At 41.6% G+C, this 24,011-nt stretch overlaps 1 protein-coding gene across 8 annotated transcripts in view; it reads left to right on the forward strand.

Annotated features, from left to right (window-relative positions):
- The window catches only part of Ebf1 (EBF transcription factor 1), a 383,619-nt gene that overhangs the window by 221,536 nt on the left and 138,072 nt on the right, over positions 1-24,011 (forward strand). For all 8 annotated transcript variants that reach the window (XM_048816292.1, XM_048816295.1, XM_048816298.1 and 5 more), the window contains one exon: positions 21,101-21,182. In XM_048816292.1, the coding sequence (XP_048672249.1) occupies positions 21,101-21,182 (82 nt within the window). The remainder of the gene's footprint in view (positions 1-21,100; positions 21,183-24,011) is intronic.

Here is a 24,011-nt window from a genome sequence, read left to right on the forward strand (position 1 = left end):
CACACAGCTTTTATTTATTGCTGCAGATGATATACCTCATTTTACCAAAAAAAAAAAAAAATCAAGAAGATGGCACATAGTATAAATCTATGGATGTTTTTCATTTCTACCACTTGGTTTTGCATACAGCCCAGCCTGTGGTTCCTTCTAGTAAGCCAGGATGTCTGCTCATAGCTGAGAGCCAGTGTCTGGGGACTCCCAGGGCTCTCGGTGACCTAGCAAGGGCTACTTTCTAAAGTTTTCTCAACCTAGTTTGGCTGAATCTCAAATTCCCTTGACCTTTACCAACATTTTCAGAGGACACAAATTTATACTCATTCCCCAACATAATGTTACTTTGACCCAATTCTCATTGTAGGTGACTATTTGTAATCAACAATAGTAAATTGGTTGAATATCTACTCTATATGATGGAATGTTATGGAATAAAAAAAAATCACATTTTAAAGATTACTTGATAACATTAAAAAGATGTAGAATCTGCATATGGTTATAAAATTGCATATAGGTAAAGAGACAGACTGGGGAGAAATGGGACACAGGTATTTTCTTGTTTATCTATTATTTTGGATTTTTAGATTTTAAAACAGTAAATCAACCTGTATAATCAGGAAAAAAGTCTAGACACTATTTTAATTCCACTCGGAATTTTATAGCAGTGTCTCTCTAGTTAAGATGCTCTATAACCAAAGAGAAGATGTGAGATGTGATAGCAAAATAAAATAAAATAAAATAAAAAATAAATTGGGACTCACTAAAGCCAAACGAAAGGGCTTTGGCTGTAGGATCTCATTTAGCACCAGAGGGGCATTTATTTAAGGCAGCATTTGACTAAGCTAATTCCGGACATTTCTCTCAACTCCTGTGCTGTTGGTTTTAAGTTGCAGGGAAGATTTCTGGCTCAGGCTGGTGGAGGGAGTGTACATAAACATGGGGTTTTATTTTGTCAGGGATGTTCTTCAGAGACTCAATTCTTCACTGATTTTTTTTTTTTTTTTTTTTTTTTGTTCTTTGTGGCCATTTATTTACTTTTGAAAATCCCCCTGCAGATCCTCACTGGAGTGAGGAGCAGCTGTGTTCTCACGGCAGGCAGGGCTCAGTCGCCCATCAACAAGGCCGTATGAATTGAGTATAAGTTTGGTGGCTGTTGTTTTAAACATTCCAGTCAGAAGGTTGGCTTCATTTCTATAAATGAATGATTTCGCTTCAGATAGTTTTAAATTCCCATCCTTGTGTTTTATATTCTGTGCTTCTTGTGTGATTGAAAACATTAATAATGTTTCTCTCCACTTTCTACTTTTGCTCTCTCTCTCTCTCTCTCTCTCTCTCTCTTTTTAAGCCTGTCTTTGAGCGAGGCTTCTGATGACAAAAGTTCTTACCCATCACCTTGAAACCTCCAGGGGATATGGGGCACAAGTGGCGAGAAAAGGTCTGAATTGATTCTCCTCATCCCTTTAGTGAGTGCCTGAGCAGAGAGGAGATTTACAGTTAAGGTCCTAAATCAGATCTGGCTGTAAAAGTTTTTGTTGAGGATTTAGGGAGGCTAAAGCTAAAACTGAGTGTCATCTTGGAGGTTAATCCACCCAGCTCTGGAATGTGTGTCCTGCTCGCCCAGAGACACTGACATGGTAGAACAGCTGGAGGTGAGAGGCCCCGCGCTGACCTCTGCAGGGCATTGGAAATTTAGGTAATGATGATGATGATGATGATGCCAGGGTCCTGAGGTGTTTGTGCCCTGAGACACAGGTACCATGGAAATGCAGAAAACACGGGAACTGAAGGAAAGACAAGGCAGTCAAAAATGGCACCTGTTACTGTGCAGAGCCTTAAGTAACACCTCTTTAAAGTTCAGGCTGATCACATGGGCTGGGAAGATGCAGGCAGTGGGGGAGACAAGAGGCTTAGAGAGTTTTCTTGTCCTTTTAAGTTGAAAAAGCTCGGTTGCATTGAACAGAACTATACCCGGGTGATAGTCAAGTTCATTGCCAATGAAAATCAAGAGAGTGGCTCCTTTCCACACCATGGTGATGGATTGGGCGGGGGGCCTTTCATACTCCAGATCCTCAGTCGTGTGTTTGAGAGTCAGGTGGCGTAGGAGGGCAGGGGCAAAGCCATCCTTCACAAACATTCTGAATACCTTCTGGGTCATGGTAAGCTAGATTTAAACAGTGTTATGAACAAGCACTTGGATTTTGGTCTTGGACCTGGACTTGAATGCAGAACTTCTCATGTACTAGATTTATGACTTTTGTTAAATGGACTATGAATAGTGCTTATCTTGGTAGGTGCCACCTTAGGGTTTGCTGTGAGGATCAAATGAGATGTTAGTAAATTGCTTAGCAAATTACTTTGTTCATAGTGAGCACTCAAAAATGGTACCTTTAATAAAAAGAACAACAGCCATGTAATTATGATGGTTTCAGCATTAGTAGTGGCCACAGATGAAGTTTATGGGCCATCCCATAGAAGTTTGCCCATTAACATTTGCCTTATTTCTCTGGAAATTTCAAAGTATCCAGTCAATGTCCATTCATTCACCATCTGTGAAGAACAAACAAGACTCTCTACCAAGCTCTGTGCAGGAAACAGAATTATATAAACTAAGCTCCCTCCTCTTAGATGCCTGGAGTGTAAATAGCCAGATAAGAAACGTAAATGCCAGTAAGTTGTAATAAGGTTGGAAAAGATGATCGAGGTAGAATCAAAGTTGCGGGAGTCTAGTGCTGTTTTGGCCAATGCCATCAAGGTGGCTTTGGATTTGATCTTGAAGAACAGACTTGACCTCCTTCTAGTAGATAGATGATATTCTGAGCAGAAGACACAGTATATGGAGAGACCTGGGAGTGGGAAATGTCAAACGTTCAGGAAACAACGAGGTGTTTGATTGAAGGTTAAGTGAAATGATGCTTTAGATGAAAAAGTGAATTAGTCACTCACTTTTAGCCAAGAGTGACCCCAAGTGCGGTTGCTGCAGTCAGGCAGAGCCTCAACGGTTGTAATCCCTCTAGGTGTTCACAGCCAAGTGAAGCAATTGGATTCATGCACAGACACCCTAAATATAAAATGACCTTGGTAAATACCGTAAGAAGACACTCACAGACCTTCAGCACCTTAGGAAAATCTTGGCAGTCTTAAAGAACCTTAACTAGACCTGGGAAGATAGAGGGATTTTGAGAGGCAGAGGAAGGCACTGTAGAAAAGAACAATTAGGCTAAATTTGGAAGTCAGAGAAGGCACTTATTTTCCACTTATATTCTTATATACACAGGCCCACAGGTGTACCAACTGGGGACACGTTTGTTGTAGGTCCCTTGGATGACACAGACATCTGCTATTTTTTCACATCCCAATTGAGATGCAGCTCTTGTAGCAAAAACAGAGTGGAGCTAATTCTCCCATTGATTTAAAAAAAAAAAAAAGAAAAGCAAGAGAAATGGCAAGTGTGAAACATCTCTGAGACCATCCCTGTGTTCCAAAAGACCTCCCGTGCCCTCTGCTGAAGGTCAGGGACTAAGGAACCTGGACAGCTGCCCATTTTACCCACTGTCACATTGCCACCAATCCATCCCCAGCCCTGGCCTCACCAGGAGGAATTTGCCTTCCTTTAGAAGGGAACCAGGTACCTCAAGACCCACAGGTGTGTTCCAGCCAAAGGCACTTCCTTTCTTCTCAGCCCCTCTTCCTGGTCATGCTGTGGGTTCTCTCAACATGAAACATAGAAGCATACTTAAAACAAAGCTGCATTTCAGAAAAAGGAGAGCACAAATTCATCCTCTGCTAAATGTTTGTCAGTTAAGCCTTAGTGTTTTGACCTTTGTACTTTACTACCTAAAGTAAAAAACAAAACAAAACAACAACAACAACAACAAAAAAAAAACCACACAATGCAGTCTAAAAGAGTGAGCAAACCTGGCACTTTCAAGACCTGTCACTTAATGATAACATTGCTATCTTACAGTGGCTTTATTTTGACTTGGTGTGTGTGTGTGTGTGTGTGTGTGTCTTTCCTGCCATCGTCTTGGGCATGCATGTGTGCAGAAGCAGCACCTGAGGAGGTAGCTTGTGACAGTAGGGCTGCTGCTATTTTTGAAGCGCCCTGGTGTTTCGCTTTCTGAATTTCTCCTGTACCTGAACTAATGCTAGTTTACCACTAGATGCAGCCGGTGAAGTGCCAGTGTCACATTACAATTAACAGTAATTCTGGTGGCTGTCATCACTTACGAGGAACAGAGGATCTCCAGCTAAGGCATGACACCGTCACGGCTGCTAATTCAAAGGCATTGTGTGAACTATGACAGACCCTCGTGCACCTTGTATGCTTATTCAAATGAACACAGTCTAACAACTTAAATGGAGTGGAAGGGGAAAAGAAGTTTCAACACATTTCCATAGATGAGCCTGTGAAGGGTCAGCTTGGGGAAAAAGAAAAAAAAAAAAGTTGTGTTCAGGCAAGTAATTAAACAGAGGCAGAGAGATGGAATATTAGTGCCTTTACAGAGTAAATGAGGATAAATTCTGTTAATTATGTGACTTTTCCCCGTACTAATGTGATAATAAAGTACTCTAATTCTGGAGAGGCTTGTCACAATCCCAGCTAAAGTAGTGACCCTTCCACTAGGTGAGACCAAGAAGCAACTTATAAAGCTTTCTAGCAAAAAGGAAGAAATCAGTGTTAAGTGGATTTCCCCCCTCTTCATGTTTGGTAGAGAGAACTGCTGCCTGACATCGTCATAAAATGTTTGGTGAATGGATCATCTTATCTGAGGCTCCAAAGCACTTAAGCTTGTTCCTCAGTTTAGTTTGTGAGAGAAGAAATGTGAGCAATTCAAAGAGTATAAATAGCCTGGTACAGGATTCTAGTCCAGAACTTAATAGCACTAAAAAGAGTATCCTTGGAATGTTGGTGAAACATTGGTGTTTGGGACTTTGACAGAAACCTATGAGAGTGTATGAGCAGGAACTTGTTTTTAGGGACAACAGAGATATCAGCCTTGAGTTTTTTGCAGCATATTCATTGTGGTGGATGCACAGAGGAGGGAGTTTGGGGATATTTGTTTGGGAGCGTCAGGGATGTGCCCTGGGGTATGTAATATTTATTGACAAGTCCTTTTTCAGGTGAGAAGAGAAGGGAGAGGCAAAGAGAGAGTGTGCTAGGAGAGAGAGCCACAGACTGCACAAAGGTGTAGAACTGGCACAGCAAAGAAGATGTACAGGGCGAGAAGGAGAGGCCTGATATGGCTGCCACAGAGTTCCCAGACAGAGAGGGACAGTGAAGGTGGTGGGTTTGGTCCAGATCACAAAGGAAAGGTGTGATTGCTTCTGGGACAGAAGGAAGTTTGCATTTTGTTTTAATTTTTGAAATGCACAGGGCTATGTGCAGATTTTACCACACAGTGACTAAAGACAGAGAAGTAAGCTATCTTTTAAGTGCATGTTGATGGCTGTACCTTCCAGTGGTAAAGAGAACCCATGTTCTCAGAGAATCCAGTTCTCTAGTCCTTTGGATCGCAGGCTATCTAGCGATACTCTGCATTCAAAGTTTGCTTATCCCTGCCCTAAGCTCTTTGTGGGTAAGGGAGTTTCTTAAACTATGATTCAGCTGTTCTTTAACCTGGAGAACCTGTGCAGAAGTGGAGGGTGGGTGAGTGGATGGGGGACCGTAGGGCTGCCCTGAGAATTAAAATAGAGTAAGCATTAAGCCTAGCGCTTGGCACATAGTAACCACTCAATAAGCATTAGCTATGCTTTTTCTCATTATTATTTTTCTAAAGCCTAGCACTTTGGCAAAGAATTCTGCAAGGTTACTTTAGAGCAATCCTTCAAAAAAAAAAAAAAAAGAAAATTCCAATATCATCAGGAGGAAGTTGGTACACCAAGTGCTCTTGGCTAGGATCATCATTACTTCAGACAAACTTAATCTCATAGTCCAAGGGAAAACTGGTGAAATCCCATATTTTCCCAGACTGCTCACTTTGGGAGCACTTTGTCAACATTATTATCTTTACAAGGGAAGAGTCTTCTTTATTAAAAATAGCACTCAAGGTCCTCCAAGGGTTCATGGAAATGGGTTCTGAAAGAAGATTGCTTGGTTTGCTTGGTTCAGAGGTACACACTGTCTGGTTCAAGGAGATGCAGTGCTTTCCCACCATGTCTGGTGGCTTAGATTGGGGAGGGAGGCTGCCAGAATCAGTCAGAAGACTCTCCTTTACACAAGGTGGCCATCAGCAGGAGGTCCCCAGAGGGAGAATAGAGAACTAAGGAAGAATAATCAGGAAATCCATTTAGCTTTTCACATCCATCTGTTGCTTCTTTCCTGCTTAACTTTGAAGACTCTAATTTGTTCTAAGAAGAAAAACTATTTATTGATACACATTTTATTGCATATGGTACTAGGGATTGAACCCAAGGGAGGCAGGTACTCTGTCAATGAGCTACATCCTTAGCTTATTTATTTATTTATTTGTGTGTGTGTGTGTGTGTGTGTGTGTTTTGCTAAGTTGCTAAAATTGGGCTCAAACTTGCAATCCTCCTGTCTTAGCTCCTGAGTCACTGGGATTATATTGGTGTGTGCCACCACATCCGGTTATAAGCATTTTATTTATTGCTGCTATGTTGTATGGGTCTGCCTGAAAAGAATCCAGCCTTGAGTCTATAAGAAAGACATTAAAGAACAAGTGTGTGTGTTTGGGACAGGGTAGGGGAATGTACCACCATGGTCTCATTTCAGTGGGTGCATTCTTATGTGTTGCTGGGGCAGGGTTTATTTTTATGAGTTACTCTATGAAGGAGTTGACCAGAAGTGCTAGGGGAGAAAGCCCTGTTGTCACCATTCAAAGTCAGAAAATTCAGAAAATCTTGAACCATCAAGTTATTCACTTGTTCACTTGTTTCATTCAGTTATTCACTTGTTCAGTAAATATCTGACTGGCAAATGCCAAGCACTGTACTAGAGATGGGTGAGAATGGCAGTGATGGAGACCAAGGGGGAGAACGTGGATGTGGGAGGCAGGAGGGCATCCCTGGGGAGATATCAGCTAAGGGAGATGTGAAGGATGGGAAAGAACTAGAACCAGAGCCCTCCAGAACCCAGAGGTGGGGAAGACGTTGACATGTTCATAGAGATAAAGAGTAGCCACCAATGGATGGCAGATGTGCTCAGGAATCAGGAGCAGAGTTGCCACTAATCAGCTGGGTAGCTGTGACCTTGTCACCTGACCTTTCAGAGCTTCACTGGACTCATCCATCAAATGGGACTGACTTCATTCAGCCCTTGCACTTTCTTCAAGGAGTTTTGTGAAGATCAAACAAATAAAAGAATCTAAGTGAAGCATAATTAAAAAAAATTATAGCCTTCAAAAATTATTAGTGACTTAGTGATGAATTATGGACAATAGCTTAGCTAAAGTACAAATACCTGTTTTCTGTACAAGGAGGTTTATCCCTGCATATACCAAAGTCCCTTCTTATCACACGGTTTTACTTTGAGCTCAATCCAAGTGTCAGGAGTGAGCTCTAGATTGAGATTTTGATTTCTGTGATGAGCTGTGACCTGGGCTTGATCCTGATTCTTCCACTTCTAGTATGTGTGACCTTGGGTTCTTTTGTGAGTTTCTCTCATCTCACTATATTCAACTGTGAAATGGAGATATTAATAGATCCTAACTATGGGGCAGTGATAAGGGCTCATTGGAGTGATTTCTATAAGGGTCCAGTGCCTGGCACACGCTCAGTGAATTGGGGGTTCTGTATGGAAATGGGAGTCATTCTCATGCCAATGGAAAAAGGATAAAACATGCTTGTGCTAGGGCTGGATATCTTCTTGCACTTGGGGTTCCAAATGGCTGGCTTTTGAGGCCACAGTCTGCTTAGTAGCAGGGAGAAAGGCATTGAGTCAGATGTTTTGTTTCCTACATGGCTAATTGGTTGTAAAATGCTCCTAAAACTTACAGCTTCTGATTGAATTAAGTGTCCTGGGAAATCCAGCTGTGAACAGGTGGGTATTGGAGGTTCTCCCCGCGCCTCTATTTACTGTCTGTGGACGGCTTCATGCTGGTAAATGTGCACTGTCACTTTTGCCTCTGGGACCAGATGCTTTGCCCAACTTTTCCCTTCACCCAACACATCAGCTGCCACAGGTCTGGGAGCAATGCAAGGTTGCCAACACCTGGGGTTCAAGTGACGGGATGCTTAAAAATAACAAAATAAACCCCAAAGACATTTTATTATTTCAGGAGCAAGAACTAATGTTTTTTTTTTCTTTTTTTAAATTAGAGGATCCTATTTAGTGGAGCCATAGGGGTCCTTCTTTTGTTACTTTTTAATTTAAAAGCGGTGCAGAGAGGCCCTGTCCTAGCCCTGCAGATCAGCAATTTGCTGCCACTCTGAGCACCATATTTAGAACAGGAGATGCAAACTCGGATCCCTCTCCCAGATTTATTTTGTCTGGCCCTTATGTTGTTTGGGAAACCGGCAAACTTCACACTTTGCAATATGTATTCCCAGCTTCTCTTCTGATGGGAAGGTCTGGCAGCTCGGCCCATGTTGCCCCAGGGAGTCAGCTGGCTGGAGTAGAGCTGAGTTGTTCTTGTCCATGAAAAGTTACTCTTCAGTTCGTAAGTTCTCAGTAATGCCTGTGGTTCTATGTGCAGCCTAACTCAATCATTGGTGTTATCTTCCTGGGTTCAGTAGGAACCGAGTTTAAGACACCTACATTAAGAAATTCTACCATATTGAAAGTATAGAGTAAATTCTCTATGAAAAAATATATTCAAGAATGTGTGTGTGAGTGAATGTGTACAGGTTGAGCATCCCCAGTCTGAAAATCCCTGAAATGCTTCAGCACCTGAAACTTTTTGAGCACCAACATGATGCCAGAAGTTCAGGATTCCATATATGACCTCAGGTTATGGGTTGCAGTCAACACACAGATGCACTAAAAATATTGTATCAAATTACCTAGGCCAGGCATGGTAGCATTCACCTGTGATCCCAGCAACCTGGGAAACTGAGGCAGGAGTAATACAGGTTAGAGAACAACCTCAGCAATTTAGCAAGATGCTAAGCACCTTACCAAGAATCTGCCTCAAAGTAAAAAAAAAAAAAGTTGAAAAAGGACTGGGATGTAGCTCAATGGTAAAGCTATTGAACTAAAAAGCAAAAAACCAAAAACAGCAACTATGAAAAAAGCCATTTCTTTCAGGCTGATACGTTGTTTATGAAATGTAAATGTTTTTTTGTTTAGATTTAGGTCTTATTTTTGAAACACTTCATTATGTGTATATGTATATGTAAATATTCCAAAATATGAAAAAATCTAAATCTAAAATAATTCTTGTCCTAAATATTTTAGATAAGGTATATTGAATATGAGATTGTGACCTGAGAGGAGTCCATAGGACATTGAAGTTGTAAAGTAGGAAAGTTGCCAGAATTTTTGTGGGTAATCTTGCTCTTTTACATGTGTATTTTTTGAGACCCTCTCTTCTCCTGCTGCATTCTCAATGTAATCATTTTGTCCTCATCTCCATCTCAACCCAACTTTCTTGAAGGGCATTGTAGGATGTGACCTCTCCCTTCCACCCCTCTTCCCCCTCTCTCAGTGTTTACTTGCTCTCTGATGGCCCTGGGATATGGACGGGTTATATTCTATTATGGATTCCTCTCTAATATATTGAATTTCCCAGCAATTCAGCCTCTCTTCTTTCCAGTTCAACTCCAATAGAAGGAAACTCATCTCTTTTTAATCTACTCAAACAGAGGTCCTGTGACTAGCTCAGATTGGGCCTGGTTGACTGAATTTGGGACATGTGCCCATCTCTAAAGCAATCATTTCACTGGGGCATGTGATACCCTGACCCAGTGTACCTCTCTGGTCCAAGTGTGGCATAAGTCCATGCCACTGAAATGCAAGGATTCTTGAGTGAGAGAAAAGTTCCGAAAAGAGAATAGAGAACTGTTACCAAAGTAGGAGACCAAAGATTCTGGGCAGTCAACTCATGAATTCTTTCCACAGACTTGTGAAACCCTTGAAGACATCCCACAGAAAAACATGTGTGCACAAATTTGCATGCAGTGTTGGAGGGTTCAAGGACACCATGTTGACCATCCGTGGACTCTAGGCTAAGAATACATGGACTAGATATTTCTAAGTCTTCCTGATATTCTAGCATTCTTTATTTTATTAAATGATGGACCATTCTTTTTTTTTTTTTTTTTTTTTTTTGGCAATAAAGTAAAACCTTTTTTGGAGCTTTGTTTCCCATGTTTCTGGTTCAAACTGAGGCTGTTCAAGAGTGTCATGTTGTGGGGAGGGCAAGGGAGTGACCTGTGAGCTACAAAGTACCCTCTGAAGACTAAATGGTGTCATTGTTCGTCTATTATATCGCTTGGGTTTCATTTTCCATCAGCATCCTTATGATATCATGAGAAATAGTGGCTAATAAAGTGTCAGGCTCTATTTTGCATTCTGATTTCAAATGATAAATTTCTTCTTATATTTTTATGGACTAGAACATACAGACTTATTGGATCGTCCATAATATGAACTGGAATAATTGGGAGCTCATGAGATTATTGCCAGTGCTCTGTGGGCACAATGCTCGCTGGTTATTTTTATTTGAAGTCTGGTCCTGAGCTTTAAATCCAAATTAAGGAGTCACTTGTTTTTATCTGAACTCAGCTTGTGTGATGTGTTGGGATACAGCGATATTTTCCGATGGAAGCCATTGCTTAAATTAAATTCATCATTCCCATATTGTGTGAGCCTGTGTGATACAGGCAGCACATGGAGAGAGAGGCTGAGGTTGGGACCAGAGAATGTGTGTTAGGAAAAGTGAATAGACACACAGGGTGGGATTTTTTAGACGGTGATGATGATTTAAAATAATTTTCATCCTTAGATTCTGTACCTTTTTCCTAAGGAAAAGCTTTCTCACCTAATTCCTCTTCTTTTCCCCTTTCTTCCTTCCCTCCATCTCTCCCCGCCCTTGTCTTTGTAGAAAAGTGAGTTTTCTTTCTTTCCCCCTTGAAGCAAAAATTGGTGAAATATCAGCCTTCACAGGCAAGCTTGGATCCCCTTTTCTTTCTTAGTGATGTGAAGGGATGGGTAAGGGAATTTCATTTTATCTTTTTACTCAGGAGTGATTTGATGTAAGTTTTTGTGCTAAATTTCAGTGATCCGTAATGAGAGGTGCACCCCTTTTCTATAGTTTACTCTTGCTTTTATAAAACTCCATCATTTCACTTATCACATGGGACTGACATTATTGTTGATTTATTTGAAGTCAATTAACTATTAGTTCTCAAGCTTTAACATGCACCAGAATTGCTTGAAAGCCTTGTCTCCTATTCTGTCTCTGTCAGAGCAAATTTCCCAGGAAATTTTGATGAAGATGATCTGAGGACACCATACGTTAGTGAGCTTGTACAGAGCAGGTACCGGCTGTCTCTGCATGCACTTGCTTGGATATAGTCAGTGTTTAGTAAATATTTATTGAAAGAAGGTCTGACTGAATAAATAAATGAATAACCTAAGGAAGGAGGATGAATGACGAAACAGCAAACCATTAAGAGTTTTAGCTAGTGGATTTGAAATAAGTCAACAAAATGTCCAGTAAAATTTTGCAGAGGCATATTCATTTCTATTAGATAGTTGGCCTTTTGTCTCTTTGGGTTATATGCAAATGCTTTAAGAACAATAATAAGTTTAAGTTGGAGAAAATATGTTAAACTTTGATGTTGAGAAAGTTTGAAGTAGGACATTAAGGACATCAGTGGTGTGAAATCTGCTCTTTTATGAATTATGCATGGATGAAACTAATAAGTGATCTATCATTTACAGAGTGTGAGATGGATAGCTCTTAACTTACCTTGTTTGAATTAAATAGAAAATCTTAGAGTTCAGAGACTTTTTTTTTTAGCTTATCCATTGCAAAATGGGAGCAACATTCCCTAGGTTCTGTGCTGAAAGATGACCAAGTTTTACAACAAAGTTGTGTTTTTTTTTTGTCATTATAGCAATGCCTATATGCAGAAAATATAGAAGAAAATGAGAAGAAAAGAAAATCTTTATGCTATAATTCGAAGTTAACTGCCATTAATATTTATAGTTGATTTAAGTCAGCTCTTTCTTCAGTGCTTTCTGTACACAGATGTACTAGTTGCCGTGGGAGCTGAGAGGCTCTCACGTGGGCTGTAGTGTCATAGAGGAGCAGGTGATTACACAAGTAACTTGGAGTGAGGAACAAGTGGGACAAGTGCTGTCACAGCAAAGGTGGAAGTGATTAATTCTAGCTGGGACATTTGGGAAGGGCCCATGGAACAGTGCATTTTTGCCACACCTGGATGGTTGGAGGGTGCTTGGAGGTGACAAGTATAAGGCAAAGTGCCTGGGGTGCATTATTGACCCCAGGACCCCATGTCAACCATCAAGGTTAAGAATACCTGACTGGATCATCCTAAGTCCTCCTCCTATTCTAGCATTCTTTATTTTAGCAAATGATATGAATTCACTGACCTTGCCCTTGCTAGAACACCCACAACAGATTAATATTTTAAATATTAATTAGTATTAATATTGGCAGTTATTCAAATACTCTATCATTCTAAGAGTCAAATATTGCCTTGGAAATTTGAATTTAAGTACCTTCCTTCTCTTTTATTTTTCTTTTGGTGAAAAACTTGGACTAAAGTCATTGCGATCTTAATACAATTGGTATTAAGGGAGTCTGAGAGCATGTTGGGCTCTTTGGGAAGATTTGTTGGTTGAGTCAGCGGATAAATAAATGACAATGAACTTTATTTTTTATGAAGACTTGGAAAGAATAGTAAATTGAGAGTCTGGGGAAAGCCCCGTGCCTCATTTACTGTGCACTTGAACTTCTTGATCTTTCTACGGCATCCGTCACCTCCACAGGGGAAATTAATATTGAAACCTTTGCGTCTTTAGAAGGGAACAGTGAAATTTGAACATCAGATTTCTAAATGAATCTGTTTCAAAATTGTCAACACGTGTGTATTGAAAAGGATAACAAAAGTGTTTTATTTTCAACCTGTGGCTTTCTGTCTGCATAAGACATTCAAAGGTACTGACTGTGGGACTCAGCACTAAATATAGTTTAACTAAATCCTTGAGATGATGTTCACTGACTCCTCCCAAGAGACCTAGGTCACCTGGTTTTGCTTTGGCCATCATTCTCCATATTTGGTTTGGCTGTGGTTTCAGACCCATCTGCTGGTCCTTCATTACAGCTAAAATGCATTTGAGGGTCACAAATAGAGTGAGAGTGGTCTAGCAGGATGGAAAGATATTAAAGTGTATAATTGGGATTATCCCAGTGAAAGTGCCAGAAATTTTAATGTTGGCTTCAGCTCTAAATTTTAATGATTCTGGTGATGATTACTATAGCCAAATTTCGGTCACTGCGCTGTATCCCCATCATAATATATATAAATATATATGCAATCAACTAAGAAATGTATTTAATGCATGTATCCTTTGGAGCCAAACTGTCTACATTCAAACTCTGGCTCTAACCAGTTTCTAGATGAGAAACCTTGGGCAAATCACATGACCTTTCAGTAGCATTATGTATAAAATCCTAGTAGAAATAGAATCTCATAGAGCCGTTGGGAGGAGTAAATGAATTAACGTGTGTAAAGCACTCAGAACAGGGCTTATACGTGGTCTAGTTCACGTTTGCTGTAATAAACACAGAGTGAAGGCATAGAGGTCTTTCCTGCCTTACTCTTTATGCTTGGCTTTGTCGAGTGGGACATTGTCACTGAGGCAAAGTTCTCACCTGCACTTGTATCTTTTCCAGTCAGGGAAAGAATTTGTACCAGTAACTCAGATAGACGTGCTCAGAACCTGTCCCTGGGTCTGCAGGAGCTCATTGCTCTGTGTTTCCTTGTGGATTGTCTTCCTAGTAATGGAATTAGTTTAGGAAAAATGTGTCTGTGGTCTGTCCCCAGCCATAAGAAGGACAGACAAACGCTTGGTTTTGTGATCTGCCTCATTTCTGTGCATATAAAACTATCAGGTTGAGTTCAAATGTCTGCCCAGCTCCAGTGTGGACTCTAATGCATTCTGGCAAGAGACCCTTGGCATTGGGGAGTATTTGTTAGCGATTCTCCCCGAAGATCAATGCCTCCTCTGCCACAGAGATGCTCAGGATGCATGGGAGGTCTCATCCCTTCTCACTTACTGGCCAATCTGACATTGCCAGGGAAATCAGGTGGGCTAGGTAAGCAGTGGTCAGTGTTAAAAATCTTCCTCACTCTGAGTTCCCTTCTTTGTGTCATTTCGTAGGAGTTGCGATGTCTTCACTTCCCTCCATCTGCAGGTTACCTGTTCCTCCGTTTTCTCTCACTACCCTGACCCTTTTCTCTACCTTTCAGATTTGACTTCTAGCATAAGGAGAACTATTTGCATTGGGTACTTTTCCTTAAAACTATTTTTAAATTCTTTAGTCCACTGCTATGCTATTCCAACACCTTTTTTTTTTCCTCTTCTAAACTCTTGCCACTAACTATGTCCCCTCAACAGGGCCAAACTCTGAGCTCTGAGGTAATGAATCCTTTTCAAGCTGATCGTGTTCATCCCTCCAGGCTGAGAACACTTTCCAGAAATGCCCAAGATCTGAGAGACCTTGGCCAAGGGAAAAGGTAGACTTCTTGAAGTCAGTGGCCAAGAATAGGGGCAACCACATGCTCTTCCCCTGGGATCCCCAAGATAGAGCCACAGCCTGCCATCATGGCACCTTCCTCTGCGGGCAGAGTTTGCTTCATCTGAGTAGAAGGTCCCCAAGACCTGCCCTTCCCCACCTTGTAAGCAGAACTGTGGGGACAGGTCCCTGTCAGAAGTGCACTTCAGTGTAGAAAAGGAGAGGAGGTCAGTGCTTACACAGGTCCCGCTCCTCAGCCTGCCCTGGTGGCATCCCTGGGATTTTGGCAGACTCCCGGGGATCAGTTTCACATGGATGAACTGTACTCTCCGACTCCTTCTGTGTCCTAGGAGCCAAAAAGTTTTCTTTGACATTGAAAATAGTGTTTTCTCTTTTTAGCTGTTTGGCCTTTCTAACTGTTTTTCTTGGTAGTGGCAAAGGACTCCTGCCTGCCTCTTCATGGAGCTCTGCCTCTTTGAGGGCCACCATGACGAAGCCGTGGCATTTCTGAGACCGTCCCTGGCAGCTGTGGTGGACTGGGTAGGAGAGGCGATAGGTGCATTCTGGTTAAACACGTTCGATTGGGGAGATTCCTTATACTCATGGAAAGACCTCTTGGTTGCTGTGGCCTGTAGGCTTGACCAGGGAATGAAGCTGTGCTGTGCTTTGTCACAGCCAAGGCGGTGGCGCAGCCTTGCAGACTCCTGCAGAGGTCCCCTTAGTCCTGAGACGTTTTCCTCTCGCCCGCGGGTGTGTGTGTGAACAGCTTGAACTTCACCCAGAAGGGACCCACAGTTGTTGCCACACAGCTGTTTCCTGCATCGGGCCAGAGTGTGCCTCCGTGTCCTGAATATCTTTGAGAAGGATCATCTGCCACATAACCATCTGCAGGCATAAGTCAGGGAACTTTTCGGGGAGTCTTAAGATTGCAAATGGGGGTTTTATATCTTGGTGGAGGTGCCCCAATGCTTTTTCTTTCCCGCCTGGCCATTACGAGGGCTGCCGCAAACAACCAAACGTGATGTTTTAGAAAGTGGGTTGGGGGAGGTAAAATCTCAACCTGCTCAGCCTGGATCCATTGCAGGGCTTTGCATAATAATTAACGACATACAAGCTGGAGCCTAATGGACAGTTTTACTGTGTGTGCCCTTCAGTTCTGACTAGCTGGAGTCCTCCATGATTTAAGCCCCTACTTCTTTCCTTTATGTGTAAAGCTGCTGTAGTCGTTATTGCGATTCTTTCTCTTTGTAGATCATTCAGCAAAACCTGTAGTTCTCACTAGGTACATGAGGCCTGGCTTCTTTTCTTAACCTTAACATTTACAAATCATACTTCTCATCTCTGAAATCTCAGCCTGTCTAAGTGCTCAGCAGTGTGCAGTTTCTGGGGATAAATGGTGATAAGATTATTGCTTCCTCTGTACCAGGAACGATTATCATCCTCAACTTTTGCATTTCCTTTAAATTCTCACTAACTTCTCAAAAGTCAGTTCTGTTCTTTTCCCCATTTTACAGATGAGAAAAGTGAGGCACAGAGAGATTAAATAATTTGTCTCAAGTCACACAATGTGTTATGCAGTCAAGCTGAGATCATAATGAGAGCTGCCCAGTGGTCCTAGGGGAGAGCTACTGTTATTGCCACATTTTATTGAGGCCACGGAGGTTCAAGGAATTGATGAAACATATCCATTTGTCTTATTGTAGCACACTCCATGTTTGTTCTTATTATAGAATGCTCCTATTTCTATCTTTCTGGAGGTTCTAGATTCTGTCTGGGTCCCAAACCAAGCACTGTGTATACGGGTTTTTGTTGTTGTTGTTATTTTATATATCATAATGATGAGTCTGATCCTGCTGGTGAATTTGATCAATTCTCCTTTTGAAGGAGTCCAGAGTTACCTTTTGCTCTGCAGTACCTTACTAGTTGCATGGAAGCTAGCAAGCATACAGTGTTCAAGCGAAATACTGACCATCTATTGGCTGGTAAAATGTGATACCAATATATCATTGAATAGGAAATTTTGTTCTGCAATCTGTGTGTCTGGATCACTTAGTTCAGCGATGGACTAATGTCCTACGTCTGATTGATGAACCTAAACACAACTTTTAATACGATGTCACTTTTGGTTTTATGACTGTCACTCTCCTTAATTGAAGTGAACTGAAAAGTTCAAGAGCTCAAGTGTTGAGCTTGCGTTGGATGGGCTTCTGAAAAGGTCTCATCACTCTGAAGAAGATCATAAACTAGAGGTCAGGATGGGGGAGTACTGTTCTCCCTCTCGTAACCACTATGAACTAGTGAACATTGTCCCATCCCCTGGTCACTATGTTCCTCATGCAAAATGAGATTAGGCTAAGTGTTGGTTAAGGTCACTTAGAAAGTCCTGTGATTCACAGAAAACTTATACCATGACTAGTCCTGTTCGTAATCTAGGAGATTAGTTTTTGACCGTGTCTCAGTTTTGTTGAGTCTTTGTTGTCTTGCCTTTCAGATGGGTTTGCTAATTCCCAGCATGCCTAATTGATAGGACTTCTGTGAGGATTCAGTGAGATGCTGGGGATTTAGATTCTTTGAATAATAACACACTGCACAGAGGATGATGTTACGTGTATCAAAAGTTAACAAAAAAGTATTGGGTTTCTTGCAAACTACCCCTGGAGCCCCTCAAAAAGAACACCTGAATTTAAAAGTAGTTTGATCCCAGTGGGGCTGTGTGTCCTGGGGTTTCTGAAACTCCTTGGAACTCCACAGGGTCAGTAAGGTCTTCATCCCACTGTGGGTCAGTTTTCCACCATTGGGGTGAAGAGGTCACACTCTTTCTCCTGACAACACTTTATCAAACACACCGACAACACAAAATGCAGCAATTCCTTAGACAAAAGTGAAGTTTTGGGTTACAGTCACCTCCACCTTGTTAAGAGCCCCTTTAGAATCTGAGATCCTCTCTGAAGGCCAGCAGATATGCACGTGCCCCTGGGTTTTAAACGCCTTATACATTTAGCCCAATAAATCATCCCTCAAATTTGTGTGCCCTGTCTAACTCTGTCTCTCGGTGAGGATATTTTTAACTCCTCCTGACTCTTCTCAGTTCCTTTAAGGAAGTGTGATCCGAAAGGGTCAGACGCTTGGCTTCTACTTAGGGGAAAACTTTGAGAGAATTACTGAGGCTCTCCCTGGGGGAGGACTGGCTTTCCCCAAAAGAATTGGCCCTTCGGTGTGTCTTTGCCACATAAGGGCTTGTGTGAGGCCCCAGGCACCAGTTGACGGCTGTGTCTTCCCCACGACAGATGGTCAAGACTTCAATTTCAGCAAGTGATCCGCTTTGGAGGGGGTGGGCAGGGGATTCTGCCAGCAGGCCAAGTGGCGGGGCAGCCTCGGGTAATGGGGATCTGGTGTGTGCCCGGCATAGCTTTTGTGCTAACGATGGGCTGCTGACAGGCGCCTTGCCCTGCTCATCTTTGAGGCAGAAGATCCCCTGCTCCCTTGATTCTGTTTCTCTCTGGCAGAGCTAGTGTCCTGTTTGCCTGTCTTTCAAAAATCCATTTTGGCACCAGATGGGCCCCCTCTTGGTGGCTAGCAGTTGTCTGACTTGAAGATGCTAGAGGGTGTGCTGACAGCTCCTTCTAACACAACTTGAAGCTGGCTGTCGGGTCTGGGCTCAAATGGCTTAAACACACACAGGCAGCAAATATTACCAACCTCAGGGAAGCAGGCAGGGGGCCCCGTGGAGGGAGAACGGCACTGATGTCTCCCTATATCATGTCCACTCTGCCGCTATGCCAATAATCCTACTGATCATCTCTTAGTGGTACCCTTATTTACTCTTAATAGTACTGTTGCTATTATCATACATTTGCTATCAGTGGTACAATTGCTACTAATATCATTACTGCACCACCTCTATTATGACTAAAACTCCAGTAGCATGATGGTTAAGAGCTGTGATAGTTTTAGTAATACTAGAACTTTTAACAGCTCTGGAGCTGCCCTGTCTAAATTCACATTGATTCACCTTTGAGCCAGTTATTTAACTTTCCTGGTTATCTTCTCATTTCTCTATGTTAAAATAGCAGAGGTTTTGTTTAGGAGGATTAAGTGGGAAGCGTGTTTGAAACTCTTAGCAGTGTACTGAGCTCCTGGGAAGCAGCACTACATGGAAGTCATTGTTATCATTATTGCCACCATCCCCATGCTTCCCATGTGTTAGAGGTTATCATTATCTAGGGATAAAAACCCTATTATGCCAGTTTTATAGACAAGAAAAGTTGAAGTTGAGCTTGGAAGCACCTGGCAGAGTCAGGGTGTGAATTTCATTCAGGGCATTTTTAAAGTTCATGGCTTTTCCATCACCCCACTCCAACTGTCATGTCAATATAATGGTCATCTGTCTTTTCTAAGGCCTGGGGTGCCTTTCAAATATACCTTTCTACCTAGCCATACTTGAAGGAAGCCACTAGTTTTTGCATCTCAGGTGTCCCTGGGTATAGAATGGAGCACCAGTAATATGGGGGACTCCCTACCACCAGGTCACCATATTAAATGATTTATGAAAATCACATGAGCTCTGTAGGATCGACTTTGGAGAGCTCAGAGGAATGGGACAGTGCAAAAGATGGCCTCAGGTCCTCTTTCAACAGAACAGACTTTCCCAAGTCTTGAAAGAGTACCCAAGGTAGTGGCCGTGTCACCCTTCACTGGGAAGGGGGTCCAGAGTTGGATTTCTTTGCACATAGCTGGCCTTCAGCTGTGTTTTCGGAGTCATTCGTCTTGGATAAAAAGTGGATAGGTTTGGGCCTCTGTGGAGAGAGCCTGGAAGGAGAGATGCTGTCACTGATGGACTGTCAAAGTTTTCATAATGTTGAAAGAGCCATTTCAAGAATGATGTTGGCATTTTAAAATCTTATTCTTTTGGTTGAAAAAGTCATTGTTTCTCTTTGAAGAGTTATTCCCACACCATACTTCCATCTTGGCAGATGCTAAAAGACCAGGGAGTGGGAAGGAAGGAGGAAAGGGAAAGGGGGATGATATTGGCCCAATTATATTATTGTACTGATTGCATGGACAATTGTGTAACAACAAATTCCAACATTATGTACAACTAGAATGCACCAATAAAAAAATATGGAAAAACAAATGAAGGACCAGGGAAGAGGGAGGTTCCTCTGGGACTTTTCTTGGATTAGTATTCAGAAATTGGTTGAACTCAGTGACTCTTTGTGCAGTAAACTTATGATGGAGACCTCAGGGGTGGGGGTGGGGGTTGATAGACATTGTGCTCTGAGCTAATCAAATGGGGACATCATGAAGTGATAGTTCTTCACAAGTTGCTTGGATCAAGGTGGGGATTTTAATCCAGTGTAATAATGGGGAAAATGTAAAGAAAAGAGAATTCCTCAAAAATGGAATTGACCAGTATTTTAATGCATTCTGACATATTTTGAAAATCTTTGGTCCTGAAATTCATAGGTATATCTAGGTCTAAAAGTAAAATGGATTGCAGAACTTAGATGACTATAAAAATCCTTCTCCACCTGAAACAGAGAAGAGAGTGGGGTTTGCCTGTAGGTTGCCAACATGAATGTGCATTCTTTAATACTTGCTGCCTTCATGGAATTTAACAACTATGATGGTTTTATATAAGAAATAACTCAGAAAATTACTGGGTGACCATGTAATGTATCACTCATAACAGGAAGTTTCTGAGCATTAAAATAGGTGCTATTAATACTTATGCCAGTAGAGCTGGGATTTTTTCTTGCCAAATTAGACCCTTTGGTCATTTTACCAAGTAAAATCCAGGGATTTCACTATAGAACCAATTCAGAAACCGAGGTAGCAGGGAGTCAGGAAGCTCCTTAGTCCATCACAAATAGCTTTTGTCTGCAGCTGGCAGTATAAGAAAAACATTCAGAGATACTTGAGAAGTTAAAGGAGCTCAGTCAGTATGTGAGTCCTATCCACCTCGGGATACAACTAATTAGAACGTTTTAATTGGAGATGCTGGGATGAAGTGTTCACCATATCCTTGCATTCATCCTGCACGTACTTTGCTGTTCCTCATCTGTGAATTTAAAGGGTTTAAATTACATGTTGTGTTCGGGGACCATGAGAATTCTGCAACAATTAGATCCTCTTGGAACCTCTCTTAAATTATGGTGAAGAATTTCTCCCCTATGAGTGAAACTACTTCCTTGGAGACTCACTTTTTTTGAGAGATCTGCTGGCAGTATCCAGAGTGTTCCCTTCATCAAGAAGGTCCAGCCGAGATCCATAACAAAAGCTGAGGGCTTAAGTAAAATCCTGGTTGTGACATCATTCTTAATATTTCAGAAAATGAGTAAAATCAATAGAAAACACGACCCAGAAGCAACTCCCTTACTTTTTTGCCCCCCGTATCAGAACTGAAATTCTAATCATGATGATTTGTTTCTTCACAGGTTCTTCTTGAAATTTTTTCTCAAATGCAACCAGAATTGCCTAAAGAATGCGGGAAACCCACGTGACATGCGGAGATTCCAGGTGCGTTGACCTTATCTTTCTTAAATCTTATTAATGACATGAATATTGGGAGAGGGTGAGAGCCGAAGATTCAGAGTCTAGCTGTCTCCCAAGAGGAGAGGTGAAGAGCAGGTGGGGCCCTTGGTCCCCAGGTGTCTGTAGTCTAGAGTTGTTTTCATCTGCCAAGAATTGGGGCTGTTCCACCTGCGTTCTCTGGTGCAGATGGTGGTACCCTCAGAACTGGGTTTAGGACTCCATGCAAAACACACACGGATTCAGGAAAGTACATAGATATGCTACATTCTTCCCCTAAATCTTAAAAGTAGAAAACCAGTAAATAAGAATAAAGAATAAAACTGGTAAAGTGTTCTTTGTTACAGTTACGGCCCCCTTTTCCTTCCTTTTCTATCTTCCAAACTTGGAAAGTTATCAGCCGTTGCCTATTATAAATGGACCCCCTAAGAAACTAGGTGTCTAGAGCAGAAAGGGTGATAACTCAGTTCTATTTCAGAAATGTCTTTGCCCAGCAGATATAAATCTCCTCAAGCCTCAGTCAGATCTGCCACCACCTCACAGAATTTGCATTTATGAAAGGGCAAAGAAGCCAAAATAAATGAGTTAACTACGAGGAAACAACATGGTACTTGGGTTTTCAGAAAGGTTGCTGAATTCTAGACACCGTGCTTCTCTGGCTTGAAATTGCTGAGCACCCTCTGGGGATCTTGTTAAAATGTTGATTGAGGTCTGGGGTGGGGTTGGAAGTCTGTGTTTCTAACAGGCTCCCAGGTGATGTCAGAACCATGGACCTCAGTTCCAGTAGCTAAGTTACAGACCCTTGTGTTGCTCTCCATCTGATTTTATGGGTAACTTGTTTCCATGTTCAATGTTAGTTTCCTCATCAGAGTAATGACCCATACATCGTGTGTGCTTATTCAGTCCATCAGAGAAATAATACCATGTCTGAAGTGTGCCCTTATGTCCATTTAGTCAGCTTTAAATGTAGATGGCAAGGTACTCTCTCTGAGAGACTCTTGGAAAAATTTAGCTACACATTCTCTAATGGGAGAAAGGGAGGGTTTTGAACATTGACTGCATCTGTCAATATCTCTTAGTCTACATGATGATGTTTTTAGGAGGTGAGACTTATTAGTCTCATTTAAGAACATATACAATAAAAGGCATTCTTCCCTGAAATTCTGAAGGATTTCTGTAGAGTCATTTTGGCCTCACCACCTTTTGTTTTGGCAGATAAATGGAGAGAATCCAAAGATTCCTAGTTTCTCAGAAAAATGTTTCCCAGGCTAGCTCCTGACCCTGTTAGTAAACTGAGGTGCCTCTGGTTCACACAGAGGACATTTTGTGCTGAGCTGGAATTAGCTTTGCAATTAAGCTGGTGAAACCCTACATGTGTTGCTACGTCTTGCTACTTGAGGTTGAGTTTTAGGGTATGCTGTTTTGTATTTTGCTTTGGTCTTGAGTGAGCCATATAAGTCATTTTTTTTAATTAAAAAAAAATTGTTTTTGTAGTTGAAGATGGAAAGCATGCCTTTATTTTAAAATTTATTTTTGTATGCCATGCTAAGGATCAAACCTAGTGGCTCACACATGCTCTGCCACTGAGCCCCAGCCCAAGCCCCATATAGCTCTTTTGATGGAGCTAGAGTTAGGAACATATCATCATAGTTACATATCATCTAGTTTCAAAATAATGTATTCTAATAAACATGTATAATGCTCATGAATCCAAAGATCAACTTTCCTGTACTTCTCAGGGCAGCAGAATTGGATGGACTTTGGTAACATTGAAGACCCAAAAGAGCATTTGCAAAGAACTTTGTAGGACCTGCTAGGGAGATGTCTACAAGCCTTGAGTTATAAGAATATATCTTTCTCACAGGATGCGAAGCCAATTCAGTCTACTCTTTTTGAGTGATTAAAAAGTCTTATTTTTGCACATTAAATAGTTATTCTTTGCTTAGTAAAGGGCTATTGAAATGAGGAGGCACAAGTTATATTTCTGGAAATTTCTTGTAATCTTTCAGGGGCTCAATATTCTCAGTTTTAAGATGAAGTTGGAAGGATGATTCTGCTTATTTCACTACATCTAAAAGAAAGAAAACAGTTTGCATACATAAGTAATTTGTAAATGATAAAATATAAATGTAAGCCTTTGGAGAAAAATCTTTGTAATAAACCAATGACACGTTATTATTAGTGCAGTCCAGAGTTTCTCAACCCGGGCACAGTAACATTTCAGACTGGACAGTTCTCTGCTGGGAGTGGGTTGTCTTGTGCTACGAGGGATGTTTGGCAGTGTAACTGGCTTTTACTTATTAGACGGCAGTAGAGAATAGCCCCCTTCCCCAACCCCAAGTATGAACACCAAAATGTCTTCTTATGTTACTAAATATACCCTGGTGGGGGACAGAGAGGCAAAATGTCCTATACGTGATGACTTCTGACCAGCTCTTTCTGGAGACCCTGCTAGAGTCTCAGAGAATACATCCTTTGATTAGCTCCGAGATCTGCCTGATGCAAGGTCCACACTGACCTTCAGATAAATCTGATTTATTTGAAACTTGCAAAGCTCTTTCCTCTGATTCCTAAACAACCCCTAGACAGACCTTTCTTCCTAGGAACAGCTACCTTGGAGTCAGCTTTTGAGCTGAAGACGAGCTGAGCCTCTCCCTATCCGTCTTGATGAATTCCTTATTGGATCTCAGGTTCAACTTGCTCTCTTTACCTCCCCCTCCTTTACCTCCCAGGAGGGGACAGAGAAACCTTTGGCAGGATGAATCTCAGCTCATTTTATATTGTATCTCTGTACATTGACACATTTCTTCACTTATC

The sequence above is a fragment of the Marmota marmota genome, unplaced genomic scaffold (assembly GCF_001458135.2).
Source record: "Marmota marmota marmota unplaced genomic scaffold, marMar, whole genome shotgun sequence".
NCBI classification, from domain to species: domain Eukaryota; kingdom Metazoa; phylum Chordata; class Mammalia; order Rodentia; family Sciuridae; genus Marmota; species Marmota marmota.